The following is a 24263-nucleotide window of genomic DNA, read 5'->3' as shown; positions in this document are numbered from 1 at the left end:
CGGAAACTATTAGCAATTATACCTGTTGCCTTTTTTCATCAGGGATCCAATCTGTGGAGGGGAAAGGGGAAGATATTTTTTCTTACTCGATCACTCTCCCTTTCTCCTTCACCACCCTCTTATCCTCCAAACTTGTTACAATAGCTCTCCAAGGTACTAAATATCCTTGGGATACAAGGAACACCCTCAAAATCTAAAAGCTTACCCCACTTGCTTTTCAAAATTAAACTTTTTTAAGAAAAATGTTTAAAGTTTAGACACTTACTCTGAAATAAGGAAATGATTAGATCTTCTTTCAATCCCCTCCCCAGCCCCAAGACACACACACGAAAAATAATTATGGATGCGATTATGAAAGCATTGACAAAGGCAAGCGTGATTAATATGTTAAAATTAGAATCACAAAATATCCAGAGTTGAAGGGACCCACAAGGATCATTGAGTCCAAATCCTGGCTCCACATAGAACCACCAAAATTCAGACCATGTCTGAGCGCATTACCCAAACACCTGAACTCCAGTAAGCTTGGTGCCATGACACTTGGGGAGCCTGTCCCAGTGCCTGACCACCCTGTGGGTGCAGAACCTAACTATGCAGTTCCTAACACCCAGCCTCATCCTCCCCTGTCGCAGCTCCATGCTGTTCCCTCGGGTCCTGTCGCTGTCCCCAGAGAGCAGAGCTCAGCGCCTGCCCCTCCACTCCCCTTGTGAGGGAGCTGCAGGCCACCATGGTCCCCCCCCCCCCACAAGCCTGCTCTGCTCTGGGCTGAACAAACCAAGGGACCTCAGCTGCTCCTCATCTGTCTTGCCCTCTAGACCATGTTTGTAGCCTTCCTTTGGAGGCTCTACAGTAGTTTTGTGTCTTATACTATGGTGCCCAAAACTGCACGCAGTACTCGGCATACCACTACTTATACTATACTTGAGTATTCACAAAATATTTGAGAACTGTATCTCCAGCTATTAAAGTTGACTTTCTATTTCTATTTAGCAATCTCTCCACAAATATCCCTTTTACATCCCAAGCCAAAATAGTAACACCATTAAAACACGATGATTTTACATTAACTTCAAATAAGCTAAAGACTTTCAACACCTCACCAGCTCCAGCTCGGATCCACTAATTTTTCCCTGTTGGTTCCCTGGGATTTCAATAACAGAAGTCCCACTGATTAAAGTTTTCAGGTTTATATTAAATTACAATGCAGCTCTGCCCTTATATCCAAAAATATAAAATTAGAATTACTTATATTGCAGTTCAGGATCCTATAAGAACAAAATTCTCAGAATTTAAGAATTGATAGTTTTGTCATAAGCAAAGAAAGCAAAGAGGAGAAAAGGCCATTAAGAAAAGGAAAGATATAAAGCTTTGGTAGCTGTGGAATTTCTTCTTATTCAACAGGAAACATGACAAATGTAAGCAGTCAAAAAGAAGGGGCCAAGAATATTTTTATCATACATGTCACAATCAGAGCACCAAGTGAACCTATTGGTAGAAGTGCTATCTAGGGCATAAAGTCAGTAACAAAGAGAAAAGCACCCAAGTGCTTTTTACTGAAACACTCTTATCCTGATGTCAGATTGCTGGGAAGATGCTTGCTCACTTGTTGGGAACTATGTTGAGTTGTACCCAAATATTGTACTGAAACTGACACTCAAGGAGGAAAGCAAGCTTGGAAATGACTTAAGCTTCACCATTTCAAACACTGTTAGACTGATACTGTTTAGGTGGTTGTGGTTGAATCCAGTATCCCCACAAAGTCCTCAGTTGTCTACTGCAACAGATCGGCATTGTCTGCATTTCTACAGCTACCACTACAGTTGGTGCTCAGGTTTCTTCTGAAAGTAAATAAGCGTTACTTAAGTTGAAAAGTAAAACCTAAATTTCTCTCTTACCATTTCACTTTGCAGCATCAGGCAAATTCTTTAACTCTCAGTCAAGACAGTATTTGAATGATAATATACTTGCAAAAAATATGTATTCCCTACTGTTTAAAGGCAGATTAAATCTACGTCAAGTCCCTGCCATAAAAGGACTGTCTCCCAGGGAATAAATTTGTGCACTTGCCCCATGCACACGCTCATACCAAAGAGATACAGAGCTTGAATATACTTTAAAAAAACAATATCTTAATAGAAATAACTGGAAAAGGAAACCTGTATTTCATCTTCCATTAAATTTTCCATATCTAAAAAGCATTGAAAAAGAATTTATTATATTTATATACATATATATATGTATATATATATATATATATTTTTTTTTTTTTTTTACCTTCGCATTGCTCTGGTCCTGTGAAGGCACACAGCCTCTATTTTCTGGTACATTCATTATGCCAGTAATAAATTCTGGCAGTTGAACCTTTAATAAAAAGAAGTGAATAAATTTAAATACAAAGATGACTGAAACACAAAAGTAGTACTAACACCAAGTAAAGCTACGATTTTCTCCAGCTTGCTAATGTTTTGAACACCAAAAGCTACTTTTTCTTTAGTCTTTAGAAATACAACTGTTCTAAGAGAGAAATGACATGCAAGACTCAAATTAACTCAGGACAACCTTTACAGTTACTGCCCTAAAAGCAGCTGCCTTTTTTTTTTTTTTTTTAAAAAAATGGCCTCATGTGTAGTGTTTTTTTTTTTAAAAAAAAAAAAAAAGTTAAGAAAAGCAATTGCATCTTCCTGAATTTTAGTCCTCCTTTATGTCTTTTGTAGAACTGTTTGAGTGCAGATTCTCTAAACTTAAGTAGGCAAGTTTGTTACAAGCATACCTGTCAGACTCATACAACAATTTAGGTTAGAAGGGATCTTTTGAGATCACCTAGTACAGTTACTTGCTTGAAGCAAGACAAGTTAGACCAAGTTGCTCAGTGATGTCTTATCCCTTACCCCAAGCCAAAGTTAATATCTCTAAAGGCAAGATTGCACATCTTCTCCGGGCAACCTGTTCCAGTATTTGACTACTTTTTCATGGACACAGCTTTATTCCCAACTCAGGAGGAAGAGTTACTCCAAGCAATTGAAATATCCTGTCCTTTATTGACTAATTTTTCCTCTAATAATGCATGTTACCTTCCTGCAAGCAGACAGATAACTCCTCTCTGTAATTTTTGTTACAAGCTCGAAATAGGTGCAGCTAATTCCAATGTTTACTATTTTTTCATTATAAGTTTCCTTTGTCTTTTAATCTTCCCATGCTCTAGAGAGCACAGAATCAAATACAATCATGTGGCATGCTTGTATTTTAAACTTCCTTTAATTGCTACTAATACACAACCATCAGACCCAGCAACACGGGTTCAGGAAAGTCCATCTCACTAATTTGATATCCTTTTATGATAAGATCACACTCTTAGTAGAGGAAGGGAAAGCAGTGGATGTAGTTTTCCTGGATTTTCACATGGTTTTTGATTTTGTCCCTCATGGTCCTTCTAGACAGATTGCCTAACTGTGAGGAAAACAGACTCACAGTAGGACATTTGGACTCAATTTTTGCAGGTCCCTTCCAACTGCATCCATCTTATTCTGATCTTTGTTACCAGATCAAAATATACAACCAAATTTTTGTTATTTCCATAGTCAGACTGCAATATGTACTACAACTTCTCTAGCCTGGAGCATGGCCTCATGTGTAGCGTTATAACATCTGAAGCACAAGAAACTGCAACAGATGCTTGACTGAGTAGCTGAAGTGGAACCTCTTGCGGTCTCTGGAAAAATCTAACATGAAGATACATGAAGAATATGGAGATCTTTTTTTGCCATTAAGAGCGAGGTATTTTTCAAAATGAAAACCAAAACTATTTGGACTGCCTATCAACATATATCCAAAACTCCATGACACATTAATCACTAAGCTTTGATCCATCTACATCAAGTCTCTACAATTCAGTTTTCAGTTCTGTTTGTGAGAAAGAACAAGATACTCAGTGGAGCTGTGATCTACCCATCCAGCAAGACAGCAGAAATATGCAATTTTTGAATGGATCTAAGATCTCTTAAAGATTTAATAATTTAAAGTCATCTGTTCCTCCAGAGAAAAGGAAAGTCATTTGTGACTAATTCAAGACTTCCGTATATATTTTAGATGCACTGTAAATCCATAACTGGAATCAGAAATATGGTAAAACAGAGATCAAACAAACAAAATACTTACAGGGGCTATGCTTTCCTCTTCAGATACAAGTGCAAGAGCATAGCACTTCTGACATATATCTATGATATCTAACATATTGCTGCTTGCTAAGAAGGTATCTGTTAGAGGATGCACGGCCGAAAGCACGACAGACACCAGTAGAGTCAGATCATGCTGCTCCCATTTATTGCCCGAATAGCCTCGCTTTTATAGTGAACTTAACAGGGGCGGATAGTGTCTCACACAAGATTATTGGTCAAAAGCACTCGGACAAACAACTACAAGAAAACAACCCCACCTGCAAGAAAACAACCCCCTTGTGATTAGCAGTCACATAGACCTTGTCCTTGAAGCCAGCTACTGGTAACAATATTTTTCTGAATTCCTCAATTGGGCGATGTGGGAACACTGTCATGGGAACTTCTCATAGTTGCCCTGGTAGCTTGGTTTGCTCAGCTACAGCAGGCCATGGGATTTTCTAAGGCCTACTCCTGGTTGCTTAAGGCAAGCTCAGATCGAACAATTGTTCCACGGACTCACGTCCACGCCCTGTATGCCAATTCCCAACAGGTATCATAGGCTTTTTTAACGTCAGCATAATTTTCTGGCTTTTCCATGTTTTCATGTGATAATCCTAGTTTGTCATGTAACAAATATTTCCAAGTTTCCATCACATCATTAAGTAATACCGTGAAATCTCCGTGGTGCTAATAGGACAGAAAAAACAAACAAACAAACAATGTTTTATGTTCAGCATAGCTTTAAAAGTTACTTTAAAACAAGATACATATATATATGTCTTACAGAACAAAATTATAAAGTAAATATTTGCATTTGTAACGAACAAAGTAGTACTTATAATTGAAGTTATTCCGGTGCTTTGGTCTTAGAGCTAACTTTTTGAAATAAAGTCCTTTATCCTGATCTTTAAAATGCCAGGCATATATTTTGAACTTTACTCATAAGAAAATAAATTGATTTTCACAGGACTACTGCATAAATACAGTTAATTATTTGCAGAAATAGCGTTCATCACAGCAGACATTTACCTTCCAAAAGCAGTAAATAATATTAACATGGTTCAAGTAGTGATCTGGGAAAACATACACCATCTCCCAACCAAAATGAACATTTTTCCCCCCTCCCACGTTAATACTTTACTATAATGTTGATAGCACTGCTACACAGATCTAACAAATGCATTAAAGCAACACACACCTAATTATATCCATATATCCCTTACTAGTATCATAAATAACATCAACCATATGACACTATCTTACACCCAGCTTTGGGCCCACACTCCCTTACAGAATGATTAGATTACATTCCCATGCACCCATCTGCCTCCTTCCCTTTAATCCTTCCCCCCCTCCCCAAATGAAAGAGAACTATAACTTGACAGTCAATTAGAAGATTTAATAGCAATTAATAGAGTTAAAGTGCAAATAAAGTAGGCAAAAAAATGACATAATGTGGGTAGCACAATAACTACCAGCATGTTTTCAGCAACTGAAGAATCTTTCCCTCTTCTAGGCAAAAAATAAAATTTATTTTATTTTTTGTATCCAAGTAATGTAAGAGGCTGGTTTCACAGCTGCAGTCCCTTTCCTTTTTCTACTCTTGAGAGAAGTGCACTCCGTTGACCTTTGATAGACAGAAACAGAAAATACATCAAGATGAAGGACTAAAATCACATTTGATTTATCTATCAGTTACTTTCCCCCTCCCCTCCCCCCAAAGGATTTACATCAAAATAAGGTCATCTGCTATAAATGCATTTATAAATAGGGGTGCGTCCAATAATGATCCCTAAGCACTTCTGAGATGTGCAAACGCTTGACTGTAAAGCAATAGCTTGCAGTTTTATTATGCAGAAGCCAAAAGGGAAAATATAGAAAATGCTTCTTATTAAGTCTTTACACGGAAGAACCGAAGAGACTAAAAATAAAAGACTAAACATGGGATTATGGACCGCATACAATCTTGTAAATAAGTGGAAAACTTAAGGACCAAAGTTGTTAGCAAAGGTGCCATAGTCGGGGTTTACAAGAACAACAGCAGGGCACAAGTGAAAAGCAAAAAGGTAAAAGTCACAGAAGGCAGGAACAAATAAGGATGGAATTCACAGTTCTAAATCAAAAAGAGTAAGTGACACATCCCTCTTATTTGAGTAAAACTGAATGAGGTCTTAACTGGATTGCAGCCTACAACCTTCATTGTCAGCAAGAAGACGGGAGAGTTTAGGAAATGCTGCACTTGGGTACAGTATATAACACTACTTAGACGATCTCTTATTTAAAGGAGATGAGTATTGTCAGTGGTTAAAGACTGCAATAATGAGAAAGCCATAAAGTAAGTTCAATCCCTTTAAGCAAAACTACATTCACAAAGAATTACAGTCAGATCCTGACTGTAAGTTAAAATACATAGCAAAGGCTTCTGCTACTCTTCTGCCCCCCCCCCCCCTTCCCCCCCCCCCCCATCACAAGAAGGGCATAGACCTATTACAATGAGTCCAGAGGAAGGCCACAAAGACAATCAAGGGGTTGGAGCACCTCACCTACAAAGACAGGGTGTGGGAGTTGAGACTGTTCAGAAGAGAAGGCTCCAGAGACCTTAAGGGGTCCTACAGCAAAGCTGGGGAGGGACTCTATCAGACAATGTAGGGATAAGACAAGGGGGAATGGCTTTACACCAAAAGAGGGTCGATTTAGATTAGACCTTAGGAAGACATTCTTTGCTGTGAGGGTGGTGAGGCACTGGAACAGGCTGTCCAGAGAAGCTGTGGATGCCCCATCCCTGGAAATGTTCCAGGCTGGGTTGGATGGGGCTTTGGACAACTGGGCTGGTGGGAGGTATCCCTGCCTGCTGCCAGGGGAAGTTGGAAATAAATGGCCTTTAAGGTCTCTTCCAACACAAACCATTCTATGATATGAACTCTTTCCACTTCAGCCCCTCCAAAAATTAAATAGATAATATTATAAGCACAACTCAAAGAGATTAGCAGTTGGTCAGAGAAAAAAAAGAGTCTCATTTTAGCTTGGTACTTGTGGAAGAATTTGTTTCAAAACAAAGTAGAACTTCAGTATAGTATTTAGTAAACCAAAGCCATTCCTTGCAAGACAAAGGACATGCAGAGATTAGCAAAGTTGAAAATATTTTTGCAGCACTAATATAAGTAAAATTGCACTCCAGGTATTAACTTTCACGATCAGGTGCTCACTGTGGCAGTGTATTCTATTACTTACACAGTCAATTGTCGCAAGTCCGATGTTAAATGAAAAAATAAGTGCGTGATGGTTTCCAACAAGCATATGCCAGCTAACTAATGTCTAAAGGAAGTTCAAAAAGTTCTGGACTTTCATTCCATGATAGACATTGCAAATATTGTGTTTCATGGGCATAGAAAAAACATGTTATAAAGCATCTTCACTTCCTGTGCTTCTTGATAATGTAGCACATTAAATCTCCTTGGACTCCTATTTTAGCATGTTTGAAATCCAGTAGCAACATTTCATGCCTAAATACACCTTTTTAGTATCGCCTAGGTATTGTGAACTTTCTAGGGCTAACTACATAGCAAAGCCAGTTCTATTTTGCCATAGAGTTGTTAAAAAAAAAACAAAAAACAAAAAACACACAAACATGATGCATATTCCAGCAATACTATGGTCTCTCCTACCTTCCCTAAATTAATGGTCATTAACCACTTTTCAAACATGTGCTTTCAAGATTGCTGTGTTTAACCACCATCGCGGTGTTGTCTCTAATTCTAGTTTTTCAGGCATACTCCTAGATTGCAGTATTCCTGTCCGGCACTCTTCCTGATTTGTGAGATTCTGCAATCTTGCAGTCTCCAACCCTCCACTGAGCTTTTAGTGCTTGCATGTGCTCTCTTCTAAGAGGAAGGCTCCCAAACTGTGGCCTATAAAGCACATTATGCAATATAAAGCAACACTTCAAATGGGTTTCCTATTCCAGGAAATGTTGATAGGGCTGCATGCAGATTTAGAAACCCATCCGTGTAAGAGCAAATCTAGAGACATAAGCATCTGATAGCTGTGACAGTGAAGTCTGGCAGAAGCAAAGGCAATGAACTTTCAGGCCAAGATCCCAGGCTTAGAAAAGCCAGTATAACTTGCACAGCTAATGGTTTGGGACTGCACAATGTTTTAGAGGGTAGTCCTCAGTACAAGAGGCACACTGACATACTGAAGAGACCCCAGTGATGAGCCACAAAGATGATCAAAGCACCCCTCCTCTGAAGAGGGGCTGAGAGAGCCAGGGCTGTTCAGCCCTGAGAAGAGAAGGCTCAGCAGGGAATGTGTCAATGAGTACAAAGAGCTGAACAGAGGGTGCAAGGAAGGGAGCCAGGCTCCTTGCAGTAGTGCCCCACTGACATGAGAAGATATAACAGGCACAAACACAGGAGGGTCCATCTGATCATCAGGAAAGTCTGTGAGGGTCACTGAGCTCTGGCACAGCTTGCCTAGAAAGGCTGTTATAAATGGCTCAGGATTCAAATTAGGATTAAATAAAAAAATAGGATTTATTAAAAGAATATAATAAAAAAATAGGATTTATTAAAAGAATATAAAGGAATACCTCTATCGGTGGGATAAGAACATCCCAAATGCTACTTACCTCACTCTGCTCTACAGAGAATGAGAAACCCTCAGCAGAAATACACTGAAGTTGCACAAGCAAACAAAATACACTAGTATTTAAAGCTGAAGACTCGCATACATACTTAAAACACTTCTATCCTCAGCTTGATTTAAGTTATGAAAGCTTTATTTAAGTCATGAAAGTGATCAGTTAGTTAACTTTTAACCTATTCTCCCTTGTCTTATCATCACACTCCTTGATGAACAGTCCCTCCTTCTCTTTCTTGCAGGCCCCCTCCAGGGGAGTGAAGTTGCTTTATTTTACCCCATTTTACTTTGACATGAGCAAAAAGCAGGAGCCATCGCAAACAAAACTGTTGGATAGGTCCAAATCAGCCTAGGGCAGGCATAACAATCTCTCGAGAAGGGGTTGCTACCCCCTCACTCTCCTCAGCGGGAGATGCTTCTGAGGAACAATACAAGTCACTGGGAGCCAGCAGCCACCCTAAGAACCCCAAAAAGCCCGCAGGACAAGCCCTGGACCCTATACCCGGCATTACGAGCCGGCATCGCCGCCAGCACCCGGGACCCACCCCGAGCTCCGAGGGTCCCCCCGCTTCCCCACCGCCCGGCTCCCCGGGCACGCCGCGAGGCCCCAGCGGGCTGAGGCTGCCCCCGCTCACCCAGCTCCGGCCGTCGGGAGGCCGCGGCTGCCGGCAGGGCTCCGGTCCTTTCCGCCGCTTGGAATTGAAATCCTCCGCTGCCGCCCAATGAGGGAGCGCAGGGCCGCTGCCCCGGACGGACAGGGGGTGGCCCGGGGCTGGGAGGCGCTGCCGGGAAGCGCGGCCGTGCGGGGCCGGAGAGGTGCGTGGGGAGGGCCCGGGGGAGCCGCAGAGGGCTCGGGGCTTTCCCCCGGGCCCGAGCAGGAGCGGGGCTGCGCCGGGGGTTGGGCCCGGGCCCGGGCCCTTGCTGGTAGCGTTGTGGGGCCGCACGGTGTGGGGTGGGCTCCTTTGGGGCAGCCGCTGGGCCCCCAAGGGAAAAGGAGGGAGCGGGAAGGTGAAGGGTGCGGGGAGGGGGGCTGAGCCGCACGGCCGGGTTGTCCCCCTGGTGCTGCCCCAAGGCATGGGGTCTGCCGTGGTGGGGAGCCTTCGAGGTGGCGAGGAGTTGTGTTTGGCCTTAGGAGCGTGGCGATGCGAGTTATGTGGCTAACGTCCTTCTGTCAACGTGGTGGTTTGTTGTGTTGGTTAATAAATGCACGCTACCAACGTGGAGAGCCTCTTTGAGTCCCGCTGATAGCGCCATCAAACTGTGGTGGCTCCCAGGCATGATGTTCAGCCTCGGTGCTGAGCCCTTCAGGTCATTAACGCAACAAAATATGACAAGGGTCTGAAGTTGGAAGCTATCTTTCCATGCTGCACGTGGAGAACATGGTCATTTCTCAAAAGGTGTACGCTGATGTCAAATCAGGGATGATCCCCAAATCAGTTGTGTGCAAGCACAGGAGTCTGATTTTCTTGGAAGGTGCTTGAATGGAGTAAAGCATTAATGTTTCGGTATACTTTTGATCCAGTTGAAAATGAACTTTTTCTGTGCAAGTACAGAGGCATAGAGGCACTGTCTGCAGTTGGGCTGGCTTATGCCATGAGACAAGTAATCTGCAGAATCGTGTTTGCATTTAGAGTTTGGTGGTTTTAATTCTGCTGTTAGTTAGATTCCGATTGTCCTTTAAAGAGGTACACCAGGGAAGAGAATTTGAAGGTAATAATAGATATGTTGTTGTCATTTGGTTGAAATTTTTAAAATTACGTGGGTGACTTTTCTGGTACGTAGAGTTACTTAATCCCATGTCTTGATAGGTTGCCATCAGTAGCACAAAACCTGCAGTTGTTACTGATGTCTGTAGAAAAAGTTTTGAATGCCTGTTAGTGAATTAGGTCAGTTAGGTTAGTTAATCTCTTGATAGTTGGAATTAGGTGTTAAATCTGGATCTAATGAGCTTAAGTTGACCTTTTGTGTCCATAAATATGGTGTTACAAGAAATCTTGAGTTGTTGCGCCACAAATACTTTTTTTTCTTTATGCAAATACATAATGCATGCTTTTTAATACTTTCCCTATAGGAACATTGACCTCCATCCTGAAGAAGACATCACTTCCACGATACTTTGACATAGTCCCCTGGAAATGAAGCAAGAGTCTACTAGAAATGCTGCTTACACGGTGGACTGTGAAGGTTATGTGCATATGATAAAATTCAATCCATTTAATAGTGGAGATGCATGTTCCCTCATTGCATACGGTGACAATAACTATGTAGTTGCGGGGACACGTAGATTTCGGTTTATTTTTTTGTTTATTGCTTTTATTAGTTGCTTCCTGAAACTGACAGCATGTCTTCTGACAAAGACTAAAGTCACTTTCCTGCGTCTTTCCTACCCCATTTTGCCAGGAAGTGTTTTCCTCCTTTATTACATTAATGACTTTGAGATATTTGGTTTAAAGAGAAAAAAATGTATATATAAATACATATTGGTATTAGCATCCTGCTGGTGTAAAGTTCTTTTTGAGTAGACTGCAATGAAAAGAGGAGTGCTCTACTGGAAGAGTAATCCCAGTTCAGTATTTCTTGCAAATGTTTGTGACTACTACCTGGGAACTTAAGCAGTTAGCTTTGGAAATATGTAACTTAACATTTGCTGTATGGTGTTGTTAGAAATGACTCAATCTTCAAAATAGGATTAAATAAAAAAGATGATTTATGAAAAGAATATAAAAGAATAGAGGTAAGCAAACAGTGCTGGGTGCGTCCTGGTGGAGCGGAGACTCCACCAGGCTTTTTTTTAAGGCTTTCAGGTATCTATCAAAGCAGCAAAGATTTCAAATTCCCGGAATAGAAAGGAATAATTAAAATTTCCAAAGTAAGTTTAGAGACATTTGTGTCAAGGAAGGACAGTGGCAAATAGTTACTTAATATACATCTGCTTTCTAGGTTATTATTTTACATCTCTCTCACAGACTGTTAGAAACAGTAAAATAGTTTTTTTTACCTTCACATCATTTCCGGTCACCATATCGTGAAAATTTTTAAAAAGTAAAATAGCGTACTGTGTATATTTTTACGTAATGCTTTTTTTTTTTTTTTTTAACGAGGCACTTTGTTTTTTCCCCTGGATACCTGGCCTCCTTGCTTTTGTTCCCATTATTTCGCATTGCAGTGTGTGCTTATCATGCTGCTGTCAGTGGTTCTGGTTGTATCTATGCTGATATTGAGCCCAAAGAAAGGGCTCTGCATGTTCCTCTGGCAAATCTTCTTTTTGTGCAATGTAGGTTTGTTTCTGCATTTCAGGCGGCAGAACGCTGAGGACCAGAGCTGATGCAATAGAAGATGTTTGGAGCAAATTTGCCAATGACACTAAACTTAGAGGAGCTGTGGACTCTGTTGAGGGTGGAAAGGCTGTGCAGAGAGATCTGGACACATTGGAGAGCTGGGCAATCACCAACCAGGGGAAGTTTAACAAGAGCAAGTACCGGCAAAGTACCAGCAAGTACCCTCCTTTATCCAGAAGTCTTTTGAGAGCTTCAGTATTCAGCCCCCAAGGTAACTCACTGAAGTGATAAATCAGAAGTCGGCTGTTTTCAGGAGAATGTCCAGTTAAGGTCTCAATATGCTTCCATGCTTCAACTTTTTTGGCAGTGCTGAACGGTTTGTTTTCGTAGTAGTAACAAGCAATTTCTTCCAAATGGATAGAATCCAGAATATCTGTAGATTAAACCTATAAGCAACACCTTCAGTTTTCCTAGCTGATGTTTTAATATGAGAAAACAGTTCAAGAGTGCTATGATTTTACAAAGTTGGGTTGCAGTGGTTTTGTTCAGAGTTTTCTGTACAAGTCACCTTGACCAGATTGTAAGCAAGAAGGGATTATCTAGTCAATTGTAATATGTTGCTTGGAAACCCAGTTGTTTCTTCCATCTGCTTGCTTTTGCTATTGCTTTTGCTTCTTTCTTTTTTTTTTTTTTAATCTGAATGCAGGGCATTGCTTTGCCTTCCAGCTTTCTCACTTGCCATCAGCAATAGATGGTCTGAGAGACCAAGCCCAGGAACTTAACGCTTTTGAAGGGAGAATTAAATGCTTTGCTGTCGGATTCTGCCTTTTGTGAAAGCAAGCCTATGTGGCTTGTCACTGAACAGTGAGCTGGTGATTCACCGTTGAGGCCATTCTGAGATTCTGTGCTGACCTTTGCTCGTTTGGCTCCATTTTGCTGTAATCCCCCGTTTTGTCAGCAGTTTTGGAAGTGTCCTTCTGGGACAGTACGCTCTTGTTTGAAGGTTTTGTACACTGGAGTGATCCCCCTTTTTCATTCCTCTGGCTGAAAAAAACAAGTTTTCCTGTGAAATCTTGTGGGAATGCAGAACTTGTGTCTGTTTGGACTCTACCTACACTTCAGCTATTACTGCTGTCTTAGGCATAACGTGTTTTGGTTAGGAAAGACGAGTTGTTTGTTCTAGAGACTATGATTGTAAGAGGTACTCCTCACGATGTTTTTTTCCTCTCTGAATCTTTCTTCTTACGGAGGCTGTTTATTCTACGGCTCCTCAGGAACGGGAAAGACGCTGGTTGTTCGTGCTCTTGCTAACGAATGTGGCCGAGGTGAGAGAAAAATATCATTTTTTATGAGAAAAGCTTTGGACTGCCTGAGCCAATGAGTGGGGGAATCAGAATGTCAGCTTTGCTCATTATTTGAACAGGTAAGGTTGAAATGTGGAATGTATTCTGTCAGAGTTGAAACCGTCATTTTTAAAGGCCAACATTTTTAAGTAGAACTTGCTTTTTTTTTTATCTATTTTTTTTATCTTCTTAGTTTATTTTCCACTGAAATGGAAATGTGAGTGGTTCCTTTCTCAGTGCCTCTGTACTTTGGATCAGGGGCTTGAAAGTGAGTTGTGTGGGGAAGGAACAGAAGGAGAAAACCTTGCAAAGGGAGGTTTTTCAAAGAGCGGCTCCAGCTCAGAGCTGTTGGGGCGAGCCCTGCCTCCAAGGGATGCTTTTAGTGTATTTTAGGTATTTGGGTATTTCTCTTATCTCCTTGAGCTGTTAGATCATAATGCAGGAAATGAAAGTGCTGCATGCTTAAACAGGGTAATAAAACATATGCACCTGAGGAAGAGACTTAGGACGGAATAGTTTTTTTGAACGGTTAGAGTTTTACATGAATGGCCTGAAAACACCTTAGAGAAAGGTGTGGATTGTTTTCACTTTTCCAAACAAGAAGTAACTGGAGTAAGCTCCCTCCTGCGTGGAACAGAAGTTGCACATTTGTTTTTGTCAGACTAGCTTTCAGTCTATGAAGAAGTTTCTCTACAGGTGACGCTTTGAAGTGGATAGTTTGAAGTGGATAGCAGAACGATAAACAAGAGGAATGCAGTGGTCATGACAAGGACTTGTGATTTGGTATGGAAAGAAAAATGAATCCACTTTGGGGTGTCTTTTGTTTGTTGGTTTGTTTCCATTTTACAAGAGCAATGGTGCAATCAAGATAATCCCATCTTTACTGTCTCAAAAGATTGTATTTGTTTCTGCATTTCAGTTGGCGGAACGCTGAGGACCAGAGCTGATGCAATAGCTGCAAGGCAAGTGCGTGGAGAAAATGGGAATTTGGAGCCGAAGCTGCAGACTTTGAGGAAGTCGCTACCCTACTACAAATCCATCCTTTCTGTTTGACAGCCTTAGAAGAAAGTAAGTCACCTGTTCTTGCAAAGCTACTCAAATGATCTTTCTTAGCAAGCCTTTGTGCTATGGTATGATATTGGCCTCGACTCGCGCTTTCTTTTGCCAACAGAGAGGTATTGTCAGTCCTGGCATTGGGAGTTGAGTATATTCGGGGGTAGGCTGAGACTTCCTTAGGTGCCCCCGTGCATGCGATGCGTTGCTACTGGTAACTACTGGCCACCAGTGACCGTTAGTGGTCATGTGTCACAGGCTTTCGGAATGTTTGGTCCGAGCACTGCAGTGCCTAGCAGTTTTCGTGGTTGGTGAGCGTGGGTGGTGCTCTCATGGTTGCTCTACTAACAGTGGGCTCTTGGCCTCCACAGGTATGTCCTGCTGTCCTTGTTAATAGATGGATTCCTTGAAGTTGTGGTCCTTTGTAGCTTATTGCCCCACTGTTGAAGCTGACTTCTTTGGGATTGGGTAGTCATGGCTGGTTATGTCTGCCTGGCCTGAGAGGGTGTGGGAGAGGATGAACTTGGCAGGTGCTTCATGTCTAAAGAATTTGGGGCCAATTGGTTTAATTTCCGCTGAGGTTGTAGCTGTGGGATTGCCGTTTGAAGAGAGATCTTCATCCTGAGCATCTTTTCTATGTGGGCCTAGTGGGTTTCTGGGTTGTCTTCTGAACCAAAACGCTTACTTTCCCTGTGACTTTCATTAGATTTAACCTTCCCCGCTCCATTTTTAAATTCATATAGGAAGCTTGCGTCCCGAACCTGTAATTGAATTAAGTTCGGACCCCTACCCCCTTTTTTTTCTTGTTTGTTCATTTTTTATGGTAGCCAAAACGCTGTAGCAAGTACTGGTATGATTTGTTTCCAAATCATAAACTTCAGGTGATTTGAAAGGATCATTGAAAACAATACTCCAACCCTGATATCAGCACCCGGTGTGTGTTAATGCACCTATTTTTTTATGTCTTAAAATGAGTCTTGTCCTTAAATGCTTTTCCTTTCTGACTACTCATGGAAGAAAGTCATATGGAATGGAAAAAAATGTACCTAACTTGTAAGTATAATCTATGTTTTTCTACTAGTGCCATTGTCTCAACACTTCTGGATGGCATAGACAACAGAGGGGAGATTGTGGTAATCGGAGCCACCAACAGACCAGGTTCTATAGATCCTGCTTTACGGAGACCAGGACGCTTTGACAGAGAGTTCCTCTTCAACTTGCGAAATAAAGAGGTGAGAACTTCAATTCAGTGTTAATGCTAATGTGGCAAAGTCCAACTTTCTAGAAAAAAAAAAAATTACAACGTGAATAAAAGAGTGATATGTGGAGACACTGTGTCGTCCCGTGGAGGGCAAGTCTGGTACTGGATATATATGGTCAAGATGATAGCATCAAGTAGTTAGTTCTAGAATCAACTCTTTGATTCCCAAAGTTTGCTTAATTAATTAATCCGCGTAGGCGCTTTCATCTTGACATTGTGTTCTTGGTCTCAGTACTCCTGTATGAATGGATAGGGGATGTATTTGCATTTGATTGTTTCCCGGATCAAAGGTAGTAGTTTGAGTCATAATTATTTTCTTCTTTCTAGTAATTGTAGCAGCTTGAAACATAGTGCTCGAAGTGCTTTCTGCAAATTTACTGACTGAAAAGCAGATTTGATGAACTAATGAGACTGCCACAACGCAAGTTTGCTCAATTTTTGAGAATTTTTTGGAGAAAAAAAGATCTGTTTCTGGATCAATTTTTCATTACAGTATTTTACTCTGGGTCATTAGGTCTCATATTTTGGAAGCTTATTGCAGAAACTATAAATGCCTTTTCTTTCATTGCAGGTCCCTAGAAAAAGTTTGGTGTAACAAATTAAGAAATACTGGATTTCCAGGTTGAAAATGCAGAGTGTATATTACATAACTGTACAATACTGGAAAGTTTTGCAAATAAGAAAAGTGTATTACTATATGAGGGGTTTTGAGGCCCCTTCAGAAAGAAGGGGCCTTATTTTAATAGCTATTCATCAGCTACAGAATTTGTTCCTCATTTTCTTTATTCTAAGGGGGGAAAAAAATCACCAACAGAGTAGCGTACCTTATACATACACATCAGTGGGACCTAAGACAGCTTTATAGAGACTTGTGCCGTCTCCTTAGATCTGTGGTGGGATGAACTGTAGGAAATAGCATTCAGTGTGTGCCCTCAAATGAAGAAAGGGTTTTGGCACAGTTTAGAAGCTGTCTTAATGCAAGAGAAAGAGGCACAGGCTATTCAGGAAAGTTAAGAAACCTCTTTTGTCTTTCAGGAAATGTAAATCCTATTTTACAAGCTGATATACTTGACAGTGATGCCGACGCATCCTTAATGTCTGGAGATGAACTACCAGGTAAAATGCCTGACAGACCAGAGGAAAAGTTCCTCTGTTTCAGCAGGCAAAGAAAGATGGGTCGCCATTATGTTTACATTGTCAGGACTGCTGAGTCTTTGTAAACAGTTTCAGCTGTTAGAAGTGTGAGGGGTGGCAGATGAAAGGGGAACATCAAGTTTGTGTGTTGAAGGGTGCTCGCTATTCTCAAGAAGAAAGTGAAGGGACTAAAGTTCTAATGAAGTGGGTTGCTCTAAATGATCCAAGTGAAAAGCCCAGGCTTCTCCTCCTAAGCCAAAGTGATCCACAGACTACTAGAAAAATCCATGGCATTCTTTGAAAGACTCAAGACCACATAAATGTGCCGTCTGTCCTTTTAGCTAAAAATAACCAACTTCCTGGGTTTGCGTTGCCACCTTTTGCCCTTCTGTTACCCAGGACTGTTAAAATGAGTAGCGAACTCTGTAGCAGAAAGCAAACTGAGAAATGGCTTGTTAAAACACCTGGAGAAAAATTCAAAGTGTTTTTATTTGTTACCATTAAACCACCAAATTGTGTTATCTTTTGGTATTTTAATGTGGAAGTCACGTAAGCCCACGGTTGGAAAGTTAGATTATGTTGTCACAGTCGGGTCAGTTATTTTTCTCACTTCCTGTTGCTGTGCTGTCCAGAAAATGTGCTGACCCTTTGAGCAAGGTTAACTCTCTAGCATCTTGGATTTAAGCCAGTAAAGGTACAACCTTAGTGTAGTGGAAAAAAAGCAAATGCTTCTTGGGAATGTATTTCCTAGTAGGAAATCAAGATTGCCAGGCTATTAATTCGCAATCTTGGGTTAGTAAAGAATAGGAAACCTAAGGGAAGAAGATGAAACAATTAGAATGACTATGAGAATAAATTAACTGGAAATCTTACATGTGTTTCATGTATTGCTGTCATTGAACCAATCCAGTTATGCCCTGCTTTAGATATGGCCCACATCCATTTTTTTTCTAGAAAAGCTGTTCTGCTCCTTTCTTGCTACCTTCTTCAGTAACGAGGGCCACATTTCAGCTAAATTTGACAGATGTAGAGATCTCTCGGGTACTTAAACTTGAGACCTTCTGAAGATTGGTGTATATAGGAAGCGATGAGATGCAGAGTGGTGTGTGCTGAGAGAGAAAGTTGCTGTGCTCTCCAATATCAGGTAGCAGACCGGGTGTCATCTGTGTATTCGGCTAGACAGTCCACGTGTACACTTGAGGAGTCATTACTTAGCCCAGCCAGATGAATAGCAGACGCGGTAGAGATGGGCAGGATTTCTCAGGGGGAGGTATGGTGCAAGATTGTAAGAAAATGGGCTTTAATGGTCTTCCTGATCACAGAACAGCTTATTACTTGCTGGAATATGGAGGTTATTTGGGGCGGGAGGGGGAAAGTATCTAGGAAAAGTACTTGGAACATCTGTGTGTCTATTCAGCACCTCATTTCTAAACTTGTTTTCTTATGACTCTTGTTCTAGGAGTGCTTACTAGAAACCAACATCATGTGAGCCTCATCTGCTAATAACAGGAAAAGAGGGATATGGCCAGGTTTCTTATTTGGCACCCGCAGTGTTGCATGCTTGGGAGAAGTCTCCATTCACACCCTGACCCTATCCATTCTGTTCACAAACGTTGCACCGCCAGAAGAAATATGCAGAGAGGTCTCTTTTTTCTTTTTATTCTCATAGGATTTGTTGACTGTATGTAAAGGATCAATTGAGTTGCAAGTAAGGTAAGCAAAATTCATTGGTAATGGAGGTGGCCTTGTTTTCATGTGCTGTTACGTTTGCACTGAACTACCACGGTCAGGGATTCACCAATAACGTATAACCACCCTTACTCTAGGCGTGTTTAATGAGAACTATCACGGCTAGGAACAATGCAATCAAGTGCAATTTATGACAGCAACCGGTACACAGGGTCTTTGGATTGCCGGCGATAGTTGCTGTCTGCAACAGCAAGCTAGCATGCATGAAATACACAGGTGACACAGGTGCACAGCCTGGAAATTAACATGCTAACAGGCACAAAGACTCTAGAGATTTCTAAGTTTCCGTGGAGACACACAGTATAACCAAGTGTTCAAATCTCACCCAAAGGCGTCTCAGTGGGGCGGGGGAAGAGAGGCTCAGCTCGTCCACTGATCCCAGGGGTCAGGAGGTCCTCGGGATGGTGCATTCCCTCGGGATGGTCCTAACGATGATATCTTCCCCAACGATGATATCTTCCCTAACAATGATATCTTCCCTAGCGATGATATCTTCCCTAACGGTGATATCTTCCCTAAAGGTGATATCTTCCCTGACATCCCCTCTCTCTTGGGCCAATTTATCTTATTTTCTATCTTTTCGGTGGAGCTTGAGTGGCTCTAGTCAAGCATATCTTAATTACGATTGGTGAAAAGTTCTCCCGTCTCCGTTTAAAGCAATAGGCTCTGAGAAATTCAGGGCGCAAGCTCAGTGAGGGGGGGGTCGCACCTTGGAGGCGGGTAGTTTTTGGGCTGGAGTGTGTGTTGGTATTCTAATGATATTATAATGAGCAAAAAGTACACTAGGGTACAGCATTTGTCAAAACATGACAGGTCCTTGGCTCAGGGTAGCAAAAAGTGCGGCATATCGGTCTCGGTGTGCACAAGAACAATGGAGTCCCCACCTGGTCACAGAGCCTAGCCGTGGTGTCTCCACTCCACTCTACGCTCCGTACTGTTCCTTAGAGCTAGCACACCAGGTTCCCCTAGTGCGATAGCATCTAAGGTTGGGAGCCTAGGGAACGCTCAGGTAATGCAGCTACGCCCTACCCTGAAAGCCTCTTCAGTGCTGTAGATTTTCCTTAAAAAATGTGAATGTTAGTCTTCTTTTCCTAGTTACTTCAGGCAAGTATACCACAGCAGCTTAGGTTAAAAAGCTGCACTTCAAGATGTGTGGATCCAGAGTAACATGTGGAATAGGAGATTTATGCCCTAACATTGCAGTGTAAGATGCGTTTCCTAACGTGAATTGGCAACATGACTGTTTTTTTCCCGCTGTTACCCTTTTCTCTAGTGCTTTTGGTTTGATTGGGGGGAGGGGGTGTTTTTTTTTTTTTTGTCGCAGTTTCAAAGTTTAATGGAGCAGTGACATTAGCTGGAAAGAAGGGAGAAGCCAAGTATTTCTCAGTGAAGATGGTAACAGTGCTGTCTCTGTATTTGTAGAAAGAGATGGTTTTGCAGGTACAGGATACTTCACTGAGACTGTATTCTACATAAACCGGAAACCTGCCTGAAGAAATTTGTGTCATTCCAGATTCTTACAAGCTTCAAATGGCTCCTACTGGGCATTCCCAGGTAGAACAGCACCAGATGAGTGTTGAGACCACCGTGGAAGCTTCTACAGAGCCAGACAATGTAGTTATTGTGGAGCACTATGAGCTCAAAGTATGTCAAATTCCAACTTTTTTAAATGCTCAAATAGGACATATTCTTGTGACCTGTACAATTACAACTTAAGTCAGTTGTTAAGCAATGCCAATTAAAACAATTAATTGGAAGGACATACAGATTGTGAAGTAATTCAACCTATAATGCACTGTGGCTGTTTAGTTTCCACACCTTGTGTAGATTTCTGTAGGCCACCGTTTGCTTTTGGTCAACTGTAGTTGAGGAGACAGATTCCTTGCCTAATTTTTAAGGTAAAAGGCCTTGTTGAATTTTAAAATACCTCACTAATGACCTGCTAGTACTATTGGTTATGATTGTTGTTTTAACAATTTTTATGATGGGCTTTTATTTGGGGATGTTTATTATGAGTTGTTGTTTGTTTGTTTGTTTGTTTGTTTTTTATGCTTTGATGTATTAGGAACATGAAAAGGATCTTTATTTCTTTCAGAGATGATTTTAAACCTGAAGTTAGCAGGTTGACATAAACAGGGTAGCCATGGATAAGTGACTACTTTTCTGAAATTGCTTCCAAATGCAGTATTAGAATTTCCCATCCATACTATTGCAGTGTACTGAGGGTTTGCCAGTCTCTCATGGGAGGAAAGTGGTTATCGTAGGCTCCAGCGGGGGAAGTGGGTAAGACTGGCACTAGGTACGTGAAGAAGAACGTTCCTTTGCAGGAGTTGGAGAGGGCATAAGTAAGGACCGTCTTGAGGGGAGAGCAGAATGAGGGAAATTAGAATGAGGCAATTAGAATTGAGGCAAATTGCTAGGAGTCCTGGAGGTTGGCCCAAAGCAGATCAGGGCTGCTGTTTATGTGCTGCGAGAGTCCTGTGTGGGGAGAATATGACCAGATAAGAATCCTCTTGGGTAAAAGGGCTTGTCAACACGATTTTTGTCAAATCCTTAAGCTGTGACCTAATTTGTAGAGGCGATACTAACTTTTCAAAGGTGTCTTGCTAAGGAAGCAGATTCCAGGTTTCTTTGTTGTTCGTGTCTGCCAGTAGATACGGAAAAGCGATAGAGGTTTTTCACAGAGTCGGCTAGGTAAACCTCAAGAAGTAGTTGGATTTCTGTTGTTGCTGTTTGCTCCTTCGGCCTGGAAGTTGATGAACTTCTTGATCAGTGTGCAGCCATCCATATGGTAGCAGTTAGGTACAGTTTCACGTGGGACCTCGAGCCTTCTCAGATTTTCCTTTTCTGTTTACTGCAGCTGAAAGTGCTCTGGGTGTTTTTTGTGTGTTTTATGTCCATGTTGTATAGAACGAAATTGAGGAGAATACTCCAGTTTTGTGCTAGCTGGCGTGAGGGAGGCAGAGGCAGAGTTTGATGGTAAGATGCTAAGCAGCAGTATTTCCAGGGGGCAGTAGTATTTCCCTTTGCCACGGCTGCTCTCTAAAGCTACATACTCACAGTCTCACCGCGATAACGAACAGCCGTGTCAGTGGAAGAAGGTGCTGCCACTAGCTTGTCACTGTTGCCGTGCCAGAGATGATCATCTCTGCATTTTGGTGATACAACTGCCTGTATGGGAGATTGGTAATTGCTACAAGCAGTCTCTTTACTATTTATCCACCCCTGAATGGAAAGGTAGGATTGAGCTAACTAATCTAACTTTGCTCTGCGTGCTTGAGCAACCTGTTCTGCCAGCAGAGTTGTAGGCATGGTACAAGTTTGACTAATGGGTAAATGGGAATCACCTAAATGGGTAAAGGGAATCACCTAAGGATGCTTCCTTCTCCGGCTGGCACAGCTGTACCTACAAGATCTGTAGCCCAGCTTCAAAACGTGCTTTTTACAGCACGCTGCGCTGCTGCAACAACTTCTGTAGTGAAATGCAACAGTGGCTTTGCTGTGGCAACAACTATCCCACAAAGAGGATCGTGTCATTCCCTGCTGCTTTGGAAGCAGCCGACTTGCGATTGTGAGCACAGATGTGGTAGACTGATAAGTAATAAAAGATTGTCTGAAGTGTAAGCCTTTCCTTTCTCTGAAGTATGAAGAGTGAACTCATTTTCTCCACTGAAATCGCGTGGGATATTTAATCTGTTCTCTGCAGTGTCACATTTTATTTAATAGTGTAAGAAAAGTAGGATGTCACTTGTATTGTTACTGTTTAACCTCTGGAAACATAAAGAGCGTATTCAGTAGATCTCGTGCTCTTGTAAAGTGTTTTTTTTTTCTTTTCCCATTGTTTTCTTCAGAAACTGTTGCACACTGTCCTTGAGCTAACTAAGGGATTTGACGTATTTCACTTGGAGAAAGTATATGTAATGATTAAGCGATATATTTATGAACATTGGGAAGACTGTGACAAAACCGATTCAGTGGAGGTAATTTCTGTTTTGTCTTATAGCACTTTCTGTCACCGTTATTTCAGTATGTGTGCATTCTGGCTCTCATGGTTGTTTAGCGTTGCTCTTTCCTGCTTAGTTGTCTGTGCACAGGCAAAAACAAAAGTCAGACTTTTTTGTTTCAGTCTGGAAGACATCTATCCGTATTGCAAAAGCATTGCTATATTTGGCATAATTGTTGGCAGTTTCAGCAGGAAAAAGCTTGACCTTGAAGACAATGTGTTCACCCAGACAGCCCTTCCAAAGCAGTTAACCTTGGTCTGTCAGTAGTTTTTCTTGAGCACCAGTTTGGGGGCGGGAGGGTTATGAAGGGAAGGTGCTTTTCTAAGTCTTTTGCTTCCTCTCTCTCCCTCTATAGCCAGTCGGGCATGGTAATACTTGGTAGTCGTTCAATCCTTGGAGAGAAACTGAAGTATATAACAAGAGTTTGAGACTTCTCTCTAGTCACACTCTAATCTCTATCTGATATGCTTGAACATCTGTAATTTGGGAGATTTCTGCCTGTGCCAGTTTTACATTACATTGAGTCAAGTTTTGCTCTCTACAGATACCTTAAAGGAGGCTGTAGTGAGGTGGGGGTTGGCCTATTCTCCCACGTGCCTGGTGACAGGACGAGGGGGAATGGGCTTAAGTTGCGCCAGGGGAGTTTTAGGTTAGATGTTAGGAAGAACTACTTTACCGAAAGGGTTGTTAGACACTGGAATAGGCTGCCCAGGGAGGTGGTGGAGTCACCATCCCTGGAAGTCTTTAAAAGACGTTTAGATGTAGAGCTTAGGGATATGGTTTAGTGGGGACTGTTAGCGTTAGGTCAGAGGTTGGACTCGATGATCTTGAGGTCTCTTCCAACCTAGAAATTCTGTGATTCTGTGATCCCCTGGGCTCTTCTCACACAAGCTGCCCCTGCAGAACCCCCCTATCAAAACCTGGCCACATAAGACAAATACTGAAGGATACCAAGGGACTGGTCGTGTAGTTGCAGTTTTATTCAGAGAGATCTTCCCCAGGGAAGCTTTGCAGCTCCCTGGCTTTTCACGGCCAGCAGCGCAGTGCTTTTAGCCTAGCCCATCTTGATGATGCGGGTTGCTGCTGTACTTGACGTTGCAGGATCTCTATGGTCCCAGCTGCCAGGATACGGATCGGTGGATGGGTGTCACATTGCATTTGGAGGACTGCGACAGAAAGACACAGAGCAGAGATGCAACCTGTTGACCTACAGAGACCATCCAGCATCACTCTGGACCATGCCAACCCCATCGTATACTTCTAGGGCCAGCAGGAACAGGTCCGGCTAGCATGTCCCTTTGCCCCTGCAGCATTTCCCTGGAGCAGGACAAGGCTGCAGACTGCATGGGCTCTGCCCCCTGTCACTTGGTCCCAGCACCCCCAGCACTGCCCTCACTCACAGGTGATGATCACATGCAGGTCTTCTTTGTCTAGGTCGCTGGAGTGCATTGCAGCAAACGCTAGGAAAAGAGCACCAGTCAGATCCTGCTCCCCATCACAGCCCCTGGTATAGACAGGCACTGCCCCCCGCCCCCAGCCCCCCTGCAAGCACAGTGCCCAAGGAGGAACCTGAGCAAGGCACACCCCAGGCCCACCTGCATGGGCAGGGGTCTGAGGGAGGCACAGGGCTCCTGGGGGTACAATCAGGG

At 42.2% G+C, this 24263-nt stretch overlaps 2 protein-coding genes across 6 annotated transcripts in view; one reads left to right on the top strand and one right to left on the bottom strand.

Moving 5' to 3' along the window:
- The window catches only part of LOC137847229 (uncharacterized), a 77499-nt gene extending 60270 nt beyond the window's left edge, over nucleotides 1–17229 (top strand). The window contains exons 1-7 of one of the 5 annotated variants that reach the window (XR_011090882.1): nucleotides 9010–9608; nucleotides 10864–10976; nucleotides 12090–12341; nucleotides 13345–13493; nucleotides 14333–14481; nucleotides 15548–15698; nucleotides 16763–16863. Coding sequence is in view for 1 of the 5 variants with exons in the window: in XM_068665498.1 (XP_068521599.1) it covers nucleotides 12071–12341; nucleotides 13321–13395; nucleotides 14333–14466 (480 nt within the window). In the remaining 4 variants the exon portion in view is untranslated. Of the gene's footprint in view, nucleotides 1–9009; nucleotides 9717–10863; nucleotides 10977–12070; nucleotides 12342–13320; nucleotides 13494–14332; nucleotides 14482–15547 lie in introns of those variants that run through there. The other 4 variants (XR_011090879.1, XR_011090878.1, XR_011090883.1 and 1 more) reach the window with 4 other exon arrangements.
- A 6139-nt stretch (nucleotides 17230–23368) lies between these two features.
- LOC137847462 (maestro heat-like repeat-containing protein family member 6) overlaps nucleotides 23369–24263 on the bottom strand; it is a 51278-nt gene continuing 50383 nt past the window's right edge. The window contains exon 11 of the mRNA XM_068665732.1: nucleotides 23369–23780. Within this exon, the coding sequence (XP_068521833.1) occupies nucleotides 23641–23780 (140 nt within the window). The 3' untranslated portion in view covers nucleotides 23369–23640. The remainder of the gene's footprint in view (nucleotides 23781–24263) is intronic.

Source organism: Anas acuta, chromosome W (assembly GCF_963932015.1).
Source record: "Anas acuta chromosome W, bAnaAcu1.1, whole genome shotgun sequence".
Classification (NCBI taxonomy): Eukaryota; Metazoa; Chordata; class Aves; order Anseriformes; family Anatidae; genus Anas; species Anas acuta.
Note: the sequence above shows the minus strand (reverse complement) of the source record. Positions and strands in the feature narration are given on the sequence as shown.